The sequence below is a fragment of the Opisthocomus hoazin genome, chromosome 5 (assembly GCF_030867145.1).
Source record: "Opisthocomus hoazin isolate bOpiHoa1 chromosome 5, bOpiHoa1.hap1, whole genome shotgun sequence".
NCBI classification, from domain to species: Eukaryota; Metazoa; Chordata; class Aves; order Opisthocomiformes; family Opisthocomidae; genus Opisthocomus; species Opisthocomus hoazin.
The window spans coordinates 703,746-722,428 of NC_134418.1; the positions used below are offsets into that span (position 1 = coordinate 703,746).

The 18,683-nt window shown below is 67.1% G+C and overlaps 1 protein-coding gene across 8 annotated transcripts in view; it reads left to right on the forward strand.

Annotated features, from left to right (window-relative positions):
* DCTN1 (dynactin subunit 1) overlaps positions 1-18,683 on the forward strand; it is a 78,914-nt gene that overhangs the window by 41,887 nt on the left and 18,344 nt on the right. For 3 of the 8 annotated variants that reach the window (XM_075420201.1, XM_075420198.1, XM_075420197.1), the window contains exons 6-12: positions 912-929; positions 5,057-5,077; positions 8,223-8,411; positions 11,038-11,235; positions 14,015-14,219; positions 15,929-16,007; positions 17,920-18,079. In XM_075420201.1, coding sequence (XP_075276316.1) covers positions 912-929; positions 5,057-5,077; positions 8,223-8,411; positions 11,038-11,235; positions 14,015-14,219; positions 15,929-16,007; positions 17,920-18,079 — 870 coding nt within the window. Of the gene's footprint in view, positions 1-705; positions 930-5,056; positions 5,078-8,222; positions 8,412-11,037; positions 11,236-14,014; positions 14,220-15,928; positions 16,008-17,919; positions 18,080-18,683 lie in introns of those variants that run through there. The other 5 variants (XM_075420199.1, XM_075420200.1, XM_075420202.1 and 2 more) reach the window with 3 other exon arrangements.

Genomic DNA, 18,683 nt, shown 5'->3' on the forward strand with positions numbered 1-18,683 from the left:
CCGGGGCAGGAGGGGGCCCAGCGGGGTCTCGGGGTTGGAGCTTGGCAGCGTGGTGGGCTCGGACGTGGCCGTCTGCCTGCCGTGCCGGGCGCCGTGCCGGCCCGGGTGCCCCGAGGCGAGTGCCGCCGTGGGGGCTTTGCCGGCGTCCTTGGCCGTGCAGGGGTGCACGGAGCTCCTCGAAAATAAATCTCCTGGGTGGCTGGGGCCGAGCGGGGCGGCCGCGAGGGTGGGAGCGGGGCTGGGTGGTGAATGGCAGCTCCGCAAGATGGACGTCTCGTCCGTCTGTCCGGCTCGGCTCCGTCCATCTGCGCGGGCTCAGGGGATTTGCTGGCGAGGTCCCGGCCGCCCCTCGGGCCGGCGCGTCGGCACGGGGCGGGCTGGGCTGCGGGCGGGGAGCTTTGCGGGGCGCTGCGTGGACGCCGAGCGGAGCGCTGGAGCCGGCTGGACCCGCCGGCGAGGCGGCCGAGCCGGGGTGTTGCTAAGCTACCGCGGACCCTCGCCCGCCGAGCATCGCCCGGTGCGGCATCCCGGCGCGGGGAGGAGAGACGGCCGGCGGTGATGTAACGAGCCGCCGGGGCGGTGGTTGGCGTCGCCAGCGGAGAGACGACGCGTGGCCGCGGCTCGGGCGGCTGCCGTGGGCCCCCGCGGCCCCGCAGCCCCGCAGCCCCGCTGAGCCGCCGCGGCCGCAGCAGCCGGCGCCGCGGGAGAGGCGTTGCTGGATCGCCGGGGCGGACGGCGAGCGGGTAGAGGGAAGCCGCGGCCATTTGCAAGCGCTGCCGGGCAGCCGGGGCTCCGGAGAGCGAGGCGCCGGGAGCCGCGTCGTTGTCACCGAGCGTGCTAACAGTCTCTCTCTGCTCCCGCTTCCCTGTCTGTCTCCCTGTCCGTCTGTCCTTTCCGCAATGATGAGGCAGGCCCCGGCGACACGGAAGGTACAATCTGCTGCTGCATCCACGCCGTCATTGCTAGCGCTGCTTCTGAACGTGCCTTGTTTCGCTCTGTTTTATTCATTTTTCCTTTTTTTTTCCTGTCTGTGAATGCTGCCGCGCTGCGGTCGCGGGCTGGGCTGGGGGTCGGGTGCCTGTGCGCACGCGGGGTGGGGGGAGCCGCGTCGGTTCATGCCTGGCTTTTCCTTTCGCGTTCCGCTGGGAGCCGTGTCTCCATTTCACCTGCCTGTGCCTGCGCTGCGTGCCGCGTCTCCGCAGCTCGCCGGGGCACCGGTGCTGCCGGCGCTGCCGCCGCTTGGCTCGGGGAGCTGCATGGCGATGAGGCCGCTGCTGCTGCGGCAGCGATGCCGGCCGGGTGCCGGGTTCTGCCTGCGCCCGGCGCTGCCCCGGGTCTGCCCTGCCCGGATCCCGTCGGGCTGACGTCTCTGCAGCGCGCGGGTCTGTGCTCTGGCCGTGTCCTAGATGCTTATTTTTAGCGTAACCAGGGTGTCACTGCTCAGCTTGAGGAGGAATCCGGAGAATTTCTGCCTGATCTCGGAGAATTGGTGAACACAAAAATAACCAAAGGCACAAATGTGCAACTTCGCCGGCCGTGCTGCGTCAGCGCGGAGACTTTGATGAACGTTGCCGTAAAGCCCTCGATTTGTCTCTGTGGCTCCCTGAGCTCACCAGATGCGGTGAAACCCTTTGCTGCCTGGCGACTGCTCCGAGAGCTCCTGCTTCATCCGCTTCCGAGGAGAAGTTTTCCAAGCGCTGGTTTTCCTCTGCCTGCAGCGGAAGGGTGGGGCGGGGGGGCCAGCTCAGCACCCTGCCCGGCAGGGAGCTTTGTGGAGCCGACCCCAGTGCTGGGCTCCCCAGTTCCAGAAAGATGAGGAGCTACTGGAGAGAGTCCAGCGGAGGGCTGCGAGGATGAGGAGGGGCCTGGAGCATCTCTCCTACGAGGAGAGGCTGAGGGAGCTGGGCTTGTTCAGCCTGGAGAAGAGAAGGCTGCGAGGGGACCTTCGAAATGCCCCTAAATATCTGCAGGGGGGGGTCAGGAGGACGGGGCCAGACTCTTTGCAGTGGTGCCCAGCGCCAGGACAAGGGGCAACGGGCACAAACTGGAGCAGAGGAAGCTCCAGCTGAAGATGAGGAAGAACTTCTTCCCTCTGAGGGTGACGGAGCCCTGGCCCAGGCTGCCCAGGGAGGCTGTGGAGTCTCCTTCTCTGGAGATATTCCAGCCCCCCTGGCCGCGGTGCTGTGCCCCCTGCTCTGGGTGACCCTGCTTGGGCAGGGGGCTGGGCTGGGGGACCCCAGAGGGCCCTGCCAACCCTGAACATTCTGGGATTCTGGGATTCTGGAGCTGGTGCCTCCCCTCGCGCACGCCGTCTCTGCCAGGAAGCGCGTCGTATCTGAGGCGTTGTGGTTGTTAAAAACTCAGCATTCCTTGTAGTGATCACGCGGTGACACAGCCGAGGGAGCTCGTCCTGCTGCCGCGCGGCAGGGACAGCGTTGGTGCGACGGGCGTTGTCTGGAGCAGGCTTGGTTCCTCCGCGGATGGCACCCTGCCCGCTCGGCCGCGCAGCCCCGACCTTGGCTTGCTCAGCGCCCGGGCATCGCCTCCGGCCGCTGCCGGCCCCGCTCAGGGGGTGCACACCGGCCCCCTCCGCCTGCGGCCAGAAAACCTCGCGGAGGCGACGAGGGAAACCCCTGCGGCAGCAGCTGCGCTCCGAGGAGTTCTGCTGTTCGGCGTCAGCGGCCCGCCGAGCGTCCGGCCGCAGCCCTCGGCGGAGCAGCGCCGGTCCTGCCCGGTGCCGGCCATGCCAACGCACGCGTGCTCGTCCGACCTCGCGACGGTGCCAGCGTCCAGCGCTCCTGCGCCCGGAGGGACCTGCGGGACCTGCGACCTGCAGCCCCACGTTCGGGGCGGGCGTTGGTGGCTGGGAGGAGTTTTGCCGGATTCCTTGCTGCTGGAGGCGAAGTTTGTGTCTGAGGGTGCCGGTCCTGAGCCCCCGGTGCTCTCCTGGCACCGCGGTGCGGGACCTGCCGAGGGCTGTGTCGTGGCAGCAAACTCTTCTGCAGCAGAGTTCCAGCTTTTCGTGGTCTTCACTTGGCGGGGGTCCCAGAGGAGGGACCAGCCAGAGGAGGCACGGAACCAGGATTGGGCTCTCCAGCACGGCCGGCTTTCAGAGAAGGTCGCCCAGAGGCTGCTCCCTGGCTCGGGGTCTGGCGTGGTTTGAGTCGGGGAAGACGCTCGGCTCCTGCCCTCCCCGCAGCGCGGCCAGCGAAGGCGCCCGTGGTCTGCCCCGATGTCCGGCTGCTGCCGCGGGCGGCCCTGAGCCGTGTTTTGGCTGCAGGGACTCAGCTGCCCGTGCGAAACACCCCAGCCCTTGGCTGCTCGTGTCTGCCGTGCGCCGGGGTGCGGAGCGGGACGGCGGGGAGCGCTGTGCCGGCGCGGGGGGCTCTGCCGGGTTCCCCCCGACCTGCTGCGGCCGGAGCCGCGTGCTTGGCGAGGACCAGGAGCATCTCCCTGCGCGGGGCTCGCAGAGACCCCCAGGGAGGGGGTTTTCGGGGCGGTCGCAGACTGTTAGTGCCGCTCGGGGTGAGCTCTGTTTAGCAGCGCTTTGGAGAGGGGCTGGGGGCGGCGGGGGAGCTGCTGCTGCTGCTGCTCCCACGTCAGCCCCGCGGTGTCTGAGGGCTCTACGCTCCTGCTGCGGTCGTGACGTTTTCCTTGTGCCCAGCGTGTTCTGGAAGGTGGGTGTCTTCCCTCAGCGTGTTGGGAAAGGCTGGGAGCGAGCAAACCAGGGTTCAGGCGAAGTAATTAGTAGGTAATTGGCGATTTTGAAGTGATGGCCGGTCCAGGTTAATCTATATTAAAAAGAAAAAATAGCTGTAAGATCTCTCAGGCGGTTTGGTGGCAGAGTGGCCATCGCCGCTGGATGTCGGAGAGCAGCGGCGGTGCCGGTCCGCGCCGGGTCTGCCCGGGCTCGCGGGCGCTTGCCGGTGGGCTCCGTCCCGCCCGGCGTCTCGCTTGCGGCCGCGTCCTCGGGGCGCGTCGTGCGCGGCGGTTTGAGCGATCCCTGCCGCTCTCGGTGGCATTAGGCTGTGCGTTAGGTGACGGAATGAAAAATGAAGCAGGAGGCGAAAAGCTTTAGAACACGGCCCGGAGTTTTGAAGCTGCAGCTGGAGAGCAGATGTCCCTGCCGGCGCCGATGGCTTCCAGCGCCCACCCGGCGTCCCCGCTGCCAGCGTCACCGTCACTGCCGTCACGCCGGTTACGGGCCCGGTATTCGTTAACGGGAAACGCGTTCGTTAACGGGTGCGTAAGGGCGTGCCGAGAGGCGTGGTGCGGCACGAGAGCCCCGACGCGGCGACGGCGGCGGCTGCTGGGCTGCATGTGCAGACGGGGGGGGTCTGCGGGGCGGGGGGTCCTGCCCTGAAGTCGATGGGTGCATTTATTTCCAGAAATGAAAAGAAAACGCGGGGGTGTCTGAGAAGAAGCTCCATGTTGCCCCTGCGAGCTTTATGAACAGAGAGGAACAGAGCGCGGCGGCTCCAGCGTCTCGGCGGGCGCCTGGTTGGGTGATGCTCTGGTCACCAAAAACCAAAGGGGGAGGGACAGGGAACAAAAATAATTTAAAAATAAGCCCCTTTCAGTCTGGCACTGAAGTGACGCCTCTGTCGGGAAGGTGTGCGGAGTCAAACCCGCCCCGTGGGAGCAGGACCTGGCCAGCCCGCGCAGCTCTGCGGGGAGGTGGCTGGCCCGGGGCCGCTGAAGCCAAAGATCCCTTCGAGTCGGGGGTCCCTCTGCCCCGGGGGGCTGCTGGGTCCGTGGCCCTGCGCCGTGCGGACCGGGGGAAGCGGGGCTGGAGCTGGGTGGGGGGGTCTCTGCCCGAGCGCGAGGCCGAGCTGCCGCCGCGCTCTGTTCCTCCGGTTCGTGGGGCTCCGCTGGCAGGGAGCGCGTCGGCGAGCTCCCGCACCCGACGCCGCGCGCACTAACTGCCCTGATGTCTTTTGTTTCCTCTGCCTCGCTCTCTGCCGCATCTGCTGCTGCGCTGTGCTGTGTCTCTGCTCCTGTCTGTCCCTGTCTGAATGTCTCTCCTCCTCTGCCTCCCGCTCCCGCTGCCCTCCAGACCACCGTCCGGCGGCCCAAGGTGAGCAGCTGCGGCCGGCGGCACCGAGCATCCCCGCGCGTTGGACCCCACCGCGCGTTCTCTCCTGCCCTGCCGCCGCGTCGTGCGGAGCCCGGAGGAGCTGGCAGAGCCGTGTACTCCTCCGGGTGCGTCGCTGGGGACAGCGTCCTCGGGCAGAACGTCCGGAGAGGAGCTCTGTGCCCCCGGGCAGAGCCCGTCGGCCGGAGCGGAGCGGCAGTGCCCGGGCTGGCTGGCTGGCAGAGCGCGCTGCTCGGCGTCCCGGTTCGTGGTCCTGCCCGCTGCTCACCGACTGCCACGTCCCGGCTGACAGGGGTGCGGCTCAGGGGGGTCCTGGGGGTCTGTCGGAGGAGAGGGGCGAGAGCCCAGGAGTGCCATCGGGGCGGTGCTGGTCCCAGCACAGAGCATCGCTCCCGTGCTGAGCTCTGCCCCTTGCCAGCAGGACTTGCCCTCTAAGGGGGCACGTGATGAGAGGAGAGCAGACAAGGGAGAGGAATCCTCAGACAGCGCTAGGACAACCAGGTGGTGGTTTGTGAACGGTGAGCAGGGGTTTTTCTGGTCTGTGCAGGGGTACACTGCAGGGAGGGCTTTATTTTCACTGACTTTTGTGAGAAACTCAGACCAGGGCCGCAGCGGATTCGCTCGGTCCCAGGGCACTGGGGTCCCGGCTGCCAGCCCCAGCGTTGCCCTCTGAAGAGACCTCGTTAGCTGCCATTTCGGCAGGGCAGGGCCGAGCCAGGCTGAGCGGGACCTCGCGGGAAGACAAAAGTGTGACAGAAGTGTACGAACGCAGTGTGAGGAGGAGTCCACCACTCCTTCTGCAGGTTAAAGTTTAGAATCATGGAGTGGTTTGGGTTGGAAGGGACCTTAAAGATCATCCGGTTCCAACCCCCTGCCAAGCGCGTGAGACACAGCGAGCGTTTTGCTGTCGCTCCACGTGACGCTTTCGCAGCGAGGCGAGCTCAAGGTAAGCAGCTTTTGTGTGCTGGCGTGGGTTTTCAGCCAGTTTCCAGTCCCAGCTGGGATCTTGCCCTTTACCGGGGCAAGTCCCGGGGAGCCCTCAGTGGGTCGCGTACCACGGCGCTCGGTCTGAGCGGCGTTCTCGTTCTCCGCAAAGAGGAGCGGTGAGTGGATGTCCTGCGTGACCTCCTCCCGCGCCTCTGGCCTCGCTCGACGCCGGGCAGGCATTAGGCGGAGCTGAAGACCCCCCTGCCTGCGTGCTGAGAGCAGAGCCGTTGCCCGTGTTGACCGTGTGCTGGGGCACCCTGCCGCGCTGAGACCCCCTCCCGAGCCGTTGCGCGTCGGACGGAGCCGGCTGGCAGCTGCCTCCCCTGAGCTCGGACCTCCCCGGGTTCCTGGGAGCGGATCTGCGGTGGAACCGCGGTGGAGGCTGCCCAGCAGCTGTGCAGAGGGCTCGGGAGACGCCGTGCTGCGTCTCGGCCCTGTCTGGGAGGCAGCGCGTCCCTCGGACCCTCGCGGACCCCGACGGCCGGGGCCCAGCCGCGGTCTCCGAGGGCTTCGGGCTCTCCTGGTGCCGTGAGCGGCGGAGCAGTACCGGGAGCGTCCCTGGCGCTGCCGCTCTGCCCCGCAGAAGCTGAAGGCTCCCTCCGCGAGGGGCTTTGAATCCCTAAAGCAGCGGGAACGAAACCCGTGTCCCTGTTTCAAGCAGTGTGTTCCCTGGAGACAGCGCGTCTGCGGCTTGGTGCCGTGGGGACGGTCCCCGGGCCGGGGCTCGCAGCGTCCCCGGGATCGCGCCTGGGAGGGACGGCCGAGCCCCTGCCTGCCCGTGGGACGTTTCAGGCGTTGCAGTCAGCTCAGATTTGCCTAGAATTAGGTACGGTGGGAGACCCGGGGGCAGCACGGCAGGGAGTGCCCGGTGTCCACGTCCTGCGGCCGCTCCGGCGGCGGGCGCAGATCCCCAGCCGGCCGTGAGCAGCCTGGGCAGCGCTGCTGGAGCAGCTCCCTGCGGCCCGGCGTCCTCCACGCTGCGCTGCCTTTCCCTGGGCTCCGGGGAACTCTTCCTGCTCCTCCATTTCCTCCTTCTGCTCCCCTAAAACCGGGTGCTGCGTCCCCCCAGCTGGCCTGGCTGCCGCGGCGTGTCCCCAGCGAGCTGCCGGTGGCGGTGGCTCCCGTGCGTGGGCGCAGCAGCACGCGGCTGCGGCTCCTGCGAGGGCTGAGCGGCGGCTGTGTCCTGCTGCGTCCCAGGGGTGGGGACGCGCAGGGGCCAGAGCCCGTCTCGGTGCGCCGCGGGGTGCGGCTGCCTCGTCCTCTGGAGCTGCAGCACGGAGGCCTCGGCGCGGGTTTCCACACCGCAGGCACGGCCAGGGTCCCCGCTCTGGTCCCCTCCGACGCGCTCGGCAGGGTCTGCCCTCGTGTCCCGGGACCCCGGGGCGTGAGGCGCCGGGAGAGGGGTCTGGCCCTGCGGCAGCGGCGGGGTAGAGGTGGCAGCAGGGTTTGTAGGGAGAGGACATCTTTATTGTCCCTGCTGCTGCAGGAGGGAGGAGAGGGACGACTCCGGTCTCAGGCCTGAAGCAGGGCTTGTGCGCTCAGGAAAAGGTCCCTTTGGTTTTTGACCACGTAATAAAATTTTACCTCTCCCTTCAACGACCGATTTTCTGTGAATTATCTCTTGGCCGAGGCAGACTCCTCCCGGCATGGCGTCAGATCGCGGCGCTGGTGCTGCCCGGAGTCTCTGCGGCAGTGCCGGTCTTGGGTCCCTGGGTCCCTGGGTCCGGCGCGGCTGCGGCTGCGGCTGTGCTCCGTCCAGCCGAGTTGCTCTGCCGCTGCTGTCCCCACTGTCCCCGAGCTCTGCCGGAGCAGGGGCTGGTGCCCGCCTCAGCCCCCCCTGAGGGAAGCACCCCAGCTGAGGCTGGGCTGGGGCCCGTCCCCGCTCCCCTCGGTCCCCGTCCCCGCTCCCCTCGGTCCCCGTCCCGGCCATCGGTGGGAGCCTAAAGCACCTCCCAGATTTTACCCCGGGCTTCATCCGTGCTGGAGACGCGGTCTGGGAGGTGGGGGTTGGCCAAAATCCGAGGAAATCGGAGTGGCTGAGGTGGTGGTGATGGGTGCGGGGGGTGGATGGGCCGTGGACGCGTTGTCTCCCTTGGGACCTGCTCCGCTGACTTTCTCCCCTGACCGTGCTGTCTTGCAGCCCACCCGGACCCCCAGTTCCGCGGCGTCCAGCGGCACGGCCGGGCCCTCGGGCTCAGCCTCCGCCTCCGGCGGGGAGATGAGCAGCAGCGAGCCCAGCACGCCGGCGCAGACGCCGCTGGTGGCCCCGGTTATCCCGACCCCCTCGCTGACCTCTCCGGTGGCACCGCCGGTCCCCTCGCCCACGAAGGTAAGCGGAGGGCTCTGCGGCGTGGCGGGCGGTGGCTCCAGAGGAGAGGAGGAGGAGGAGACAAGGTGCTGTGCAGCCTGCTCTGGGTGACCCTGCTTCGGCAGGGGGTTGGACTGGGTGACCCACAGAGGTCCCTTCCAACTGGGTGACCCACAGAGGTCCCTTCCAACCCTGACCATTCTGTGATTCTGTGAGATGGGGAGGAAGAGGTGCTCTGACGGGACCCTGCGTGACCGCCCGGGAGGCTGTGCCGGGTTCGGGCCCCGCGTCTGCGGGACAGGCAGCGCGGCCGGGCGCAGGGGAGCGGCACGGCGCGGGGGGCAGCTGGCCGAGGACGAGCGCAGAGGCGGACGCGCCGAGGCTGGGAAGAGGCTCCCGAAGAGCAGGGTGCCGCAGCGCAGCCGGGTTCCCGCTGCGTGTTCTCCCTTCCCGTGGGACAAACGCGGCATCGGGGCGGGTCGGCGGGGAGACGTGCGGGGGGCCGAGGCGCTGAGTCAGAGCTTCAGCCTGGCTGGGGAGGGGACAGCTCGACCGCGGTAATCCGGAGGGGGACCTGAGCGCTGGCCCCCCCAGCCGTGGTGCTGGGTGGGCTGGAGCGGGGGGTGGGTGCGCTCAGGGAACGCTTCCCCCTTCGGATACAAAGACCGCGTGGAGAGCTCCGATATCTCCCAAAGTTGGGTGTTTCTAATACTTATATCAGCAGAGTTATTCCATTTTTGATCTTTTTCAAAATCGCTTTTCATTACTTCCGCCCTGCTTTGTATTAATTAGTGAAAAGTAGAGCTCGTGAAAGACTGGGGGCATGAGGGCAGAGGATTAACAGCGTGAGCTCGCTCGGAGGTTGTGCGTTGAGGGAGAGGTTTGGAAAAGCCGCGGTCTGGTGGGAAGAAGGGCTGTCCCCGCTCCCCGTGCTGCCCGCGAGGTTCGGCCCCCACCTAACCCGCTCCGCGGGGGCAGCTCACGCGCGGCTGCGCCCCGGCTTTGTGCTGCTCGAGCGGTGCAGGCAGGTCCCCGGTGACCGCACAGCCCTCCAGAAACGCCGTGCCCGCCTTGCCTGGGTCTTCAGGTGGGTCAGGAGTGCCTTTCCCCTGGGAACGCAGGAGGGACGTGACCCCCGCGGGGGCTGCGTTGGCACCTCGCTGGGAATCCCAGAACCCCAGAATCCCAGCATGGTGGGGTTGGCAGGGCCCTCTGGGGGTCCCCCAGCCCAGCCCCCTGCCCAAGCAGGGTCACCCACAGCAGGGGGCACAGCACCGCGGCCAGGGGGGCTGGAATATCTCCAGAGAAGGAGACTCCACAGCCTCCCTGGGCAGCCTGGGCCAGGGCTCCGGCACCCTCAGAGGGAAGAAGTTCTTCCTCGGGTTCAGCTGGAGCTTCCTCTGCTCCAGTTTGTGCCCGTTGCCCCTTGTCCTGTCACTGGGCACCACTGGAAAGAGTCTGGCCCCGTCCTCCTGACCCCCCCCTGCAGATATTTAGAGGCATTTCGAAGGTCCCCTCTCAGCCTTCTCTTCTCCAGGCTGAACAAGCCCAGCTCCCTCAGCCTCTCCTCGCAGCAGAGATGCTCCAGTCCCCTCCTCATCCTCGCAGCCCTGCGCTGGACTCTCTCCAGTAGCTCCTCATCTTTCTTGAACTGGGGAGCCCAGCACTGGCCCCAGCACTGCAGATGGGGCCTCCCCAGGGCAGAGCAGAGGGGGAGGACAACCTCCCTCGCCCTGCTGCCCACACTCCTCCTCATGCAGCCCTGTGTCCCTTCTCCGCGCGCTGGCTTTCGTTCTGGCCTCCGCTGGCTCTGCTCTCGAGACAACGCCGCAGGACCCAGCTGCAGTGCTGCGTCGCTGTGCGGCCGCGCCGGGACCAGCGCGTGCTGGTGTCGGTGTCCCCCTCCAGCCCTCCCTGTCACTACGGGCGAGGCTGCTTTCACGACGCAGCCCGGCTAGCGCAGCCCGAACGCCCTGGGAGCGGAAGGGGGTGAGTTCAGAGCGGGGCTGGTCCCAGCAGCGCTGCGGGAGCAGCCCGAGGCGCTCGCCTCTGTGCGGGTCACGGGCTGGAGGAGCCCCGGAGAAGGTCTGGGCTGCCTGCGTGAGCTGCCCTGGGCTGCACGGCAGAGACCGGCCCAGGATTCGGGCTGGCGGGTGGCAGCCGCGCCGTCCCGCCCGCGGCCTCGGCGGGAGCGTGCCGCGAGGTCTGGCTCTGGCCGTGAACGCGTGTTTCTGGCATGGCGTCGCTCTGCCTTGGGCAGGAGCAGCGGAGGAGTGACCCAAGGGTGGGCTTGGATGTGTTAGTGGGGGGGGGGCGTTGGGGGGGTTGTTTTTTAAAGGATTTGGGCAGCCACAGATCCCAGTGAAGCCAAGAGCAAGGTGCTCCGGACCTTCTGCCAGCCGGCAGGTTATTGCCAGGGTGTCCGGGCACGTCCACCACGCGCTGCGTGTGCGGGACAAACCAGCGGGCTGAGGCGGCGGACGGGCTCTGCAGCTCCGCGACCCGCTCTGCTCAGACCGCCCCGGTGACGACGCCCGAGCGCAGGCTCGCCGGCGGGTCGGCTGCCGTGCGGGGTCAACTCACGTGCCTGGGCTCTCTCCGAAGGACGTTGCTGCTCCTGTTGGTAACTCTTGGTTTGATCTTGCAGGAGGAGGAAAATTTGCGTTCTCAAGTCAGGGACCTGGAGGAGAAGTTGGAGACCCTGAAGATCAAGCGAAATGAAGACAAAGCGAAGCTTAAAGAGCTCGAGAAGTACAAGATCCAGCTGGAGCAGGTGCAGGAATGGAAGAGCAAAATGCAAGAGCAGCAGGCTGATCTCCAGAAGCGTTTGAAGGAGGCCAAAAAGGTGAGCGTCGCTGGGGAGCCGGGAGCTCCGGTCCTGGGGCTCGCGTCGCTGCTGCCGGGGCTCCGTCGCTGGAAACCAGGGGGGTTTTGTGAGGTGTCCGCTCGCGTTGGACCGTGCGCTGTCCTGCCTCCGGAGCGCGTGCCAGGCCGTGAAGTGGCCTCTGACCTCGCGTATCGCTGTTCTCCCCAATGTCAATGTTGACTTGGGTGTTGAGCTGCCGGTGCCAATCCCAGACGCAGGCGGAGAGCGCTGCGTGTTTGGTGCAGTGCCTGTGGGTCTGCGCCGTCGGGGCGGTGGCACATGCCGCTTGTCCGGGGCTGAAGCCACGGCTTCGTCCTCCAGCCGCACTCAATGCCATCGGGGCAATGGCACACGCAGCTTGTCCCGAGGCTGAAGCCACAGCTTCGTCCTCCAGCCACACTCGATGCCGTCGGGGCGGTGGCACACGCCGCTTGTCTGGGGCTGAAGCCACGGCTTCGTCCTCCAGCCACACTCGATGCCATCGGGGCGGTGGCACACGCCGCTTGTCCCGAGGCTGAAGCCACGGCTTCGTCCTCCAGCCACACTCGATGCCATCGGGGCGGTGGCACACGCCGCTTGTCCCAGGGCCGAAGCCGCGGCTTCATCCTCCAGCCACACTCGATGCCATCGGGGTGGTGGCACACGCTGCTTGTCCCAGGGCTGAAGCCATGGCTTCGTCCTCCAGCCACACTCGATGCCGGAGCAGACAGGGCCTTTGGGTGGGCTTCGCAGTCCTGCACAGGTACCGGAGATTCTGTGCGTCCTGGGGTTCGCTCTGCCTTCTGCTGCCTGCCCGCCCCGTCTGTCGGACAGCCTGGCCTTCGGGGCAGAGCGTCTGCTCCGTCCCCGAGCCGGTTCCTCGCTCAGTGCAAGGTTCAGTCCTGGGCGCGTGAGAGAAGTTGGCGTGAGAGGGGTTTCCTTCACCAGGGGGGATGCGGAGCGTGGTGGCTGAGGAGCACGTCGCACAGCTCGGCTCGCAGGAGGGGTGGCCGAGTGTGGCAGCAGCCGCGTGCCGTGAGAGAGGCACCGCGCAGACTCCAAACCTGCTGCCAAACCGCCAGTCCCACCTTCAAAAGCTGAAGTCGAGCTCCTGGAGACCTTGCAGCTGACTTCAGGAACCGGTGGACTCCAGCAGCCGTAAGAGCCTCGCCGTGTCGAGGTTTCCGCTGCAGCTGGGAGAGCCAGCCCGGCAGGAGGAGGCTCGCTGGGGGTGCCGCGGGGTCCGCGCGTCTGTCCCGGTGCTGACCGAGGGGGCTGAGCTGTCCCCGTGCCTGGATGTCTTCAGCAGTTCTTCAGCTGCCCCACCGGCGCGGTGGAAGGGCTGGTCCCTGACTCCGCGGTGTGGGTGAAGCGGCAGCTTGTCCCTCCTCTTGCTTGCTGCGTTGCGCTGAAGCTCGGGCAGCCGGAGCTGCGGCGGGGAGCTGAGCACCTGGGGGTGGAGCTGGGTGGTCTGCAAGGTGCCCCCAGCCCAAACCGTGCTGTGACCCTGGGAAGTGGGCAGCGCGCGCCCGTATGCGCTCAGGGCCTGGGGCGGTTACGTCCCAGCGTGGTTCTGTTTTAGATACAGCGTTAAGGAAAGGTTTCGCTTGGTCGTACGGCGCTGATGAGCAGCGTGAAGCCGGTTTGGGAACCGGGCCGAAGCAGGCTGGAACATCTCTGGCTGCTCCGAGCGGCGGCCGGGTGGGTGCAGCCCCGCGGGGCCTCGCCGGGGCCGGCCGGGGGCTGCGCGAGGGGCTGCTCGGCGTGGAAATACCGGGGGGGGAGGTGGAGAAGACGGGGCCAGACTCCCCTCCCTGGGGCCCACCGGGAGCGCAAGAAGAAAGGGCGCAAACCACAGCACAGAAAATGTGGTGCAGACGTCAGAAAACGCCTTTTCCCTGGGAAGGGCGTCGAGCGCTGGAGCAGGCTGCTCCGAGGCGTGCGGAGTCTCCGTCCCGGGGGACGCGCGAGGCACGGCCGGACCGGGCTGGCGCGGGGCGTGGAGCGGGCGACGCGCGGGGGTCCCGGCCCACCGCAGCTGGGCGCGCGAGTCCTCGCGGCGCCGGCGCCGGGGTGCCAACGGGCGCTCCCTTCCCGTGCGCCGCGTCTGTCCCGGCCCGCTCTGCGGTGCGTTCCTCTCTCCGGGGGCCTCCCGGAGGGGTCCTGCTCCCCACTGCCTGACATGGACCATAATTTATTAAAACTCCTCTCCCTTTGGCTGAACCGATAGACCCTGAGCGGCTGCCCCGCGGGGCTGGTTGGTTGGAGTCGCTGCCGGCGAAAGCCGCCGGGCGTTGGAGCTGGCGAAGCTCCGCGTCGCTCGGTAAGGAGCAGCGTTTCTCCTGTGGCCCCTCTGCTCCCCAGGCAGGGCTCAGCGGTGTCACCTGGACTTTCTGCTGCGGGTTGGTGCTTCCCCTCGCTCCCTTCGCCACGAGCACGGGTTACCTGCTCTTTGCGCCTGTGCCTGGGGCTCCCAGGCGGACGGCAGGACCCAGCCGTGCTGGCAGAGGGGATTTTGCTTCTCTCTGCCCTGGTTCTGCAGGGTGGATTCTTGGTTTGTGTCCCCAGTGGTTTGTTGGATTGTCTCCTGGAGCCCTGGCAGTGGGCTGGCCTTCCCCGCTCAGCCCCGATAAGCTGCTGTTAATTGGGCTCGATCCTCCTCTGGGAGAGCCCTGGGAGTCGTAGCTGCCTGAGGCTCATGGTGTGAGAGAGAGAGGGGTCTCCCCGTCGCCGGCCTTGGGCTTCCAGCGTCTGCTCACCCGCGTGTGCTTGACCACAGGAAGCCAAAGATGCCCTGGAAGCGAAGGAGCGCTACATGGAGGAGATGGCGGACACCGCCGACGCCATTGAGATGGCAACCCTGGACAAGGAGATGGCAGAGGAGCGAGCAGAGTCCCTGCAGCAGGAGGTGGACTCCCTGAAAGAGAAGGTGGAATATCTCACCATGGACCTGGAGATCCTGAAGCACGAGATCGAAGAGAAAGGTGGGAAGGGGGCAGCTTTCGGGTGGGCTCAGCCTGGGTCGCGCCGCGCAAGGGAGGGGAACGCTGGGCTGCTTCAGGGCAGTGGAGGTGGCAGCGGGGCTGGGGCTGTGCCTCTGCCGCTTCCCCGGCAGCCGCTGGAGCTCCCTGCTGCGTGCCCGGCCCTGCCCGCAGGCACGGGGACGGCCAGCACGCCGGGGCGGCAGCGGCAGCCGCTCGGCTGCGTGGTCACTGGGTCCCGGCCGCGCTGGGAAGGCAGAGACGGAGCTGCTGCGCTTTCGAGTCTGGGGCCGGGTGTTCCTGTCCTGGGGTGCATGAGGAGGAGTGTGGGCAGCAGGGCGAGGGAGGGTCTCCTCCCCCTCTGCTCTGCCCTGGGGAGGCCCCATCTGCAGTGCTGGGTCCAGTGCTGGGCTCCCCAGTTCAAGAAAGATGAGGAGCTGCTGGAGAGAGCCCAGCGGAGGGCTGCGAGGATGAGGAGGGGACTGGAGCATCTCTGCTACGAGGAGAGGCTGAGGGAGCTGGGCTTGTTCAGCCTGGAGAAGAGAAGGCTGCGAGGGGACCTTATAAATGCTTACAAATATTTGAAGGGTGGGGGTCAGGAGGACGGGGCCAGACTCTTCCCAGTGGTGCCCAGCGACAGGACAAGGGGCAACGGGCACAAACTGGAGCAGAGGAAGCTCCAGCTGAAGATGAGGAAGAACTTCTTCCCTCTGAGGGTGCCGGAGCCCTGGCCCAGGCTGCCCAGGGAGGCTGTGGAGTCTCCTTCTCTGGAGATATTCCAGCCCCGCCTGGCCACGGTGCTGTGCCCCCTGCTCTGGGTGACCCTGCTTGGGCAGGGGGCTGGGCTGGGGGACCCCAGAGGGCCCTGCCAGCCCCACCGTGCTGGGATTCTGGGATTCGGTGGGCGTGGAGGAGCCCAGGCTGCGTTTTAATGCTCGTCGTTTTCCCGGGGATGGGGGATCCCACCCCGAAGGGTGTTTGGCGGGGACAGGCTTTGTGCGGGAGGGAACGCAGCTGCTGTTGGTGCTCACCGAGCCACCTTCCCCGCCTGGCACCGAGCGCAGCTGCAGACCAGCGCGTTACCCTTGTTCTGGTTCCCCTGGGGCCTCTTTGCTCTTGCTGCTGGAGGGGAGCTTTAACAACCACACGCAGCAGGAAGCCATCCAGCCTCTAACCCCTCGTACGCTTGCACCTGGAAACAAAACCAAAGCGGTGGAAGCCGCAGATGATGGGGCAGGCAGGCTGAGGAGGGAGGGGACGGTGGGGTCGGCGTGTCCAGGGTCTGGGGAAGTGCGGGGAGGGCAGGAGGAGTCTGCAGGGAGGTGCAGGAGTTTCTGAGATGAGCAGCCTCTGTGATTTCAGTCTGCTTCCACTGAACTGTGAGGGCCGGAGGGGCTGAGAGCGCGTGGGGCATGCAGCGACGTGTCGCTCTGCCGTGGCCCCGCGGCCGCTCGGGTACGGCCTGCGGGGTGGGGCGGGGGTCTTCATCTGCGCTAACGGGCTTCGGGGGCACCGGGGATTCTCTGGGCCTGCGAGCGCCGGTGCTGAGCGCGAGGCTTCAGGCTTGCTGAGCTGCAGGAGAGGGACCGGCGTGTTTCCCCGTAGCTGTCCTCGCACCGGTGCTCGTAACGTCGCGCGGTGCTCGGAGGACTGGACCTGCTCGGCAGCTGCTGCTTCTGCACGAGCAGAACGATGCTCCCTTTGTGTCGCAGGCTCGGACGGAGCGGCATCCAGCTACCAGGTCAAGCAGCTGGAGGAGCAAAACGCCAGGCTGAAGGAAGCTCTTGTAAGGTAGGAGACGGCCTGCGCTCCCCGAAGGCTGCCGTGCTGCCGGTGAAGGTTCTGCCCACGGCCGCCCGCGCTGTCTCGGTCTGAGAGCGGGCTGGGTCAGGGCACTGATCCGGACGCTGCTCCAGAGCCGCTCGCTGGCTTCAGGTCGCTGTGAGCTCTGCTCCGCCTTTACACGTGCAGCAGAGAAGGGAGAATCTCTTGTCTCTGGGGGCCAGTGTGTGTTGGGAGAAAATCAGACGCCTCAGAAGGCCGCTGCGTGCCGTCCCTGCGCTCCAGCGGCAGGTTTGTCCGAGCAGCCTGTGCGGGACAGCTCTGCAGACGCCTCCCGCGCAGCTCCCGCTCGAGGTTTCAGCGCGGGGGCCGGGTTGTTGCCGTCCCTGGACGAGCCCCTCAGCCCGGGCTTGGGGCTTTGGGGCTTGGTTTCTGGCAGCCTGGAGTGCTGCAGCCTGGGGCTGCGGCGGGTGCCTCTGAGCGTGCTGCTGCGCGCTGTCCTGCCTCGCTCTGCTGTGGCTGCGGCTCGGGGCGCGCAGGGTGCTGTGCTGCCTCGGCTGCAGAGAGCAGCCCCAGCTTGGAGGCAGTCACGGCCTGTAGAGGAGGTGTGTGCCCTGGGTGCCAGGAAGGGCAACGGGACCCTGGGGTGCATGGGGAGGAGTGTGGGCAGCAGGGCGAGGGAGGGTCTCCTCCCCCTCTGCTCTGCCCTGGGGAGGCCCCAGCTGCAGTGCTGGGTCCAGTGCTGGGCTCCCCAGTTCAAGAAAGATGAGGAGCTACTGGAGAGAGTCCAGCGCAGGGCTGCGAGGATGAGGAGGGGACTGGAGCATCTCTGCTGCGAGGAGAGGCTGAGGGAGCTGGGCTTGTTCAGCCTGGAGAAGAGAAGGCTGAGAGGGGACCTTCGAAATGCCTCTAAATATCTGCAGGGGGGGGGTCAGGAGGACGGGGCCAGACTCTTTCCAGTGGTGCCCAGCGCCAGGACAAGGGGCAACGGGCACAAACTGGAGCAGAGGAAGCTCCAGCTGAAGATGAGGAAGAACTTCTTCCCTCTGAGGGTGCCGGAGCCCTGGCCCAGGCTGCCCAGGGAGGCTGTGGAGTCTCCTTCTCTGGAGATATTCCAGCCCCCCTGGCCGCGGTGCTGTGCCCCCTGCTCTGGGTGACCCTGCTTGGGCAGGGGGCTGGGCTGGGGGACCCCAGAGGGCCCTGCCAACCCCAAACATTCTGAGGTGGAAGCATCCCCTCCTGGCAGGAAGCACAAGAAGCTGCCTCGCAGGGAGTCCCCAACCCGTGTGGGCTGGGTGGGCGGCAGGAGGAAGGTCCGAGGGAGGGGGGCTCCCAGCCCCCCCTGGGCAGGCCCTGCTGGGCTGCGGGCAGAGCTGTCCCACGGGGCCTCGGACGGCGCAGAAGCACAGCTCTGTTCTCTGGGCACGACGACTCGCCTTCCCGTGCCCGTGCTTTGTCCTGCTCCTGCTGCTGACCTCCTCTCCGCCGCTGTCAGAGGCTGTGAATGCGGCTCATTTATCTTCGCTCACTGGGTTCTTCCCTTGTGCGCTTTAGCCTGTCCCACTTACCGCTCTGCTCTCCTCCCTGCCTCTGTTCTTCTGCCTTCTCGTGTTCCCTCCGTCCCCTATCGCTCTCCTTCTTTCAAAGGAAGGTCCCGTCCCGGGCACGGATTCGCCCCGCTCCCTCGCTGTTGATGAGCTGTGCTCTGGGGACGCGGCTCGCGTCCCCACCGGGCAGGGGCTGCCAGCGGCTCCGAAGGAGCTCTGCTGGCACTGCCGATGGGCAGCCAGCGCCGGCACGGCCGGGGGTCTCAGCTCTGCTGGTGCCCACCGGGAGCGGTGTCTGGGAAGGGAACGGCTTCTCTTGCTCTGGTGCCTGGGCCTCCGCTGGGCTTCTGATGGGTCTGGTTCCTCTCTCAAAGGATGCGGGACTTGTCTGCTTCAGAGAAGCAGGAACACGTGAAGCTCCAGAAGCAAATGGAGAAGAAAAACACGGAGCTGGAGTCCCTGCGTCAGCAGAGGGAGAAGCTTCAGGAGGAGGTGAAGCAGGCGGAGAAGACGGTTGATGAGCTGAAGGAGCAGGTGAGTCCAGGGGGCGAAGGACAGGCGGGGAGGGGAAGGCTGGGGCCATTTGGGGCACCAAGCAACTGCTGTCAGGCGAGCCTGGGCCCCCTCCTGGCTTTGTCAGTGGCTCTTGGAGAGCCACGCTCGGTGGCACCACTGCAGGGACTAACGCTGCCGGGTCCCTGTGCAAAAGCAAGCCCTGTTCCAGCAGTGGAACTGCGCTGGCCTCTGCTCCTGAACGCCGGACACGGGCGGTACGTCCTGCTTTCCGGGGGCCATCCGTGTTTCTGCTTGCTCAGTGCTGAGCCATCAAATCTTCCTGCCCGGGCCATCTCCGTGGGGCTCGTTCCTGGCCAGGCTGAGATGTCGGTGCAGGTGTGGGGCAGCCCGTGGGAAGCCCCCAGGGAGGATCTGCGCTCACTGCAGAGCAGCCTGCGCCGTTCCTCCAAAGTGCTGTTCTGGAGGGAACTGTGAGCGTTAGCCGGAGTTACGGAGAGGGTGGGCTGGAGGTGATGCCTCTTAGTGCAGAGAGGCTGAAATGCCCCCTGCTCCCGTAACACTGTCAGCGTGTAACCCCTCGCCTGGGTCCTCGGCGGGGACGGAGCTCGGAAAGCACGGTCAC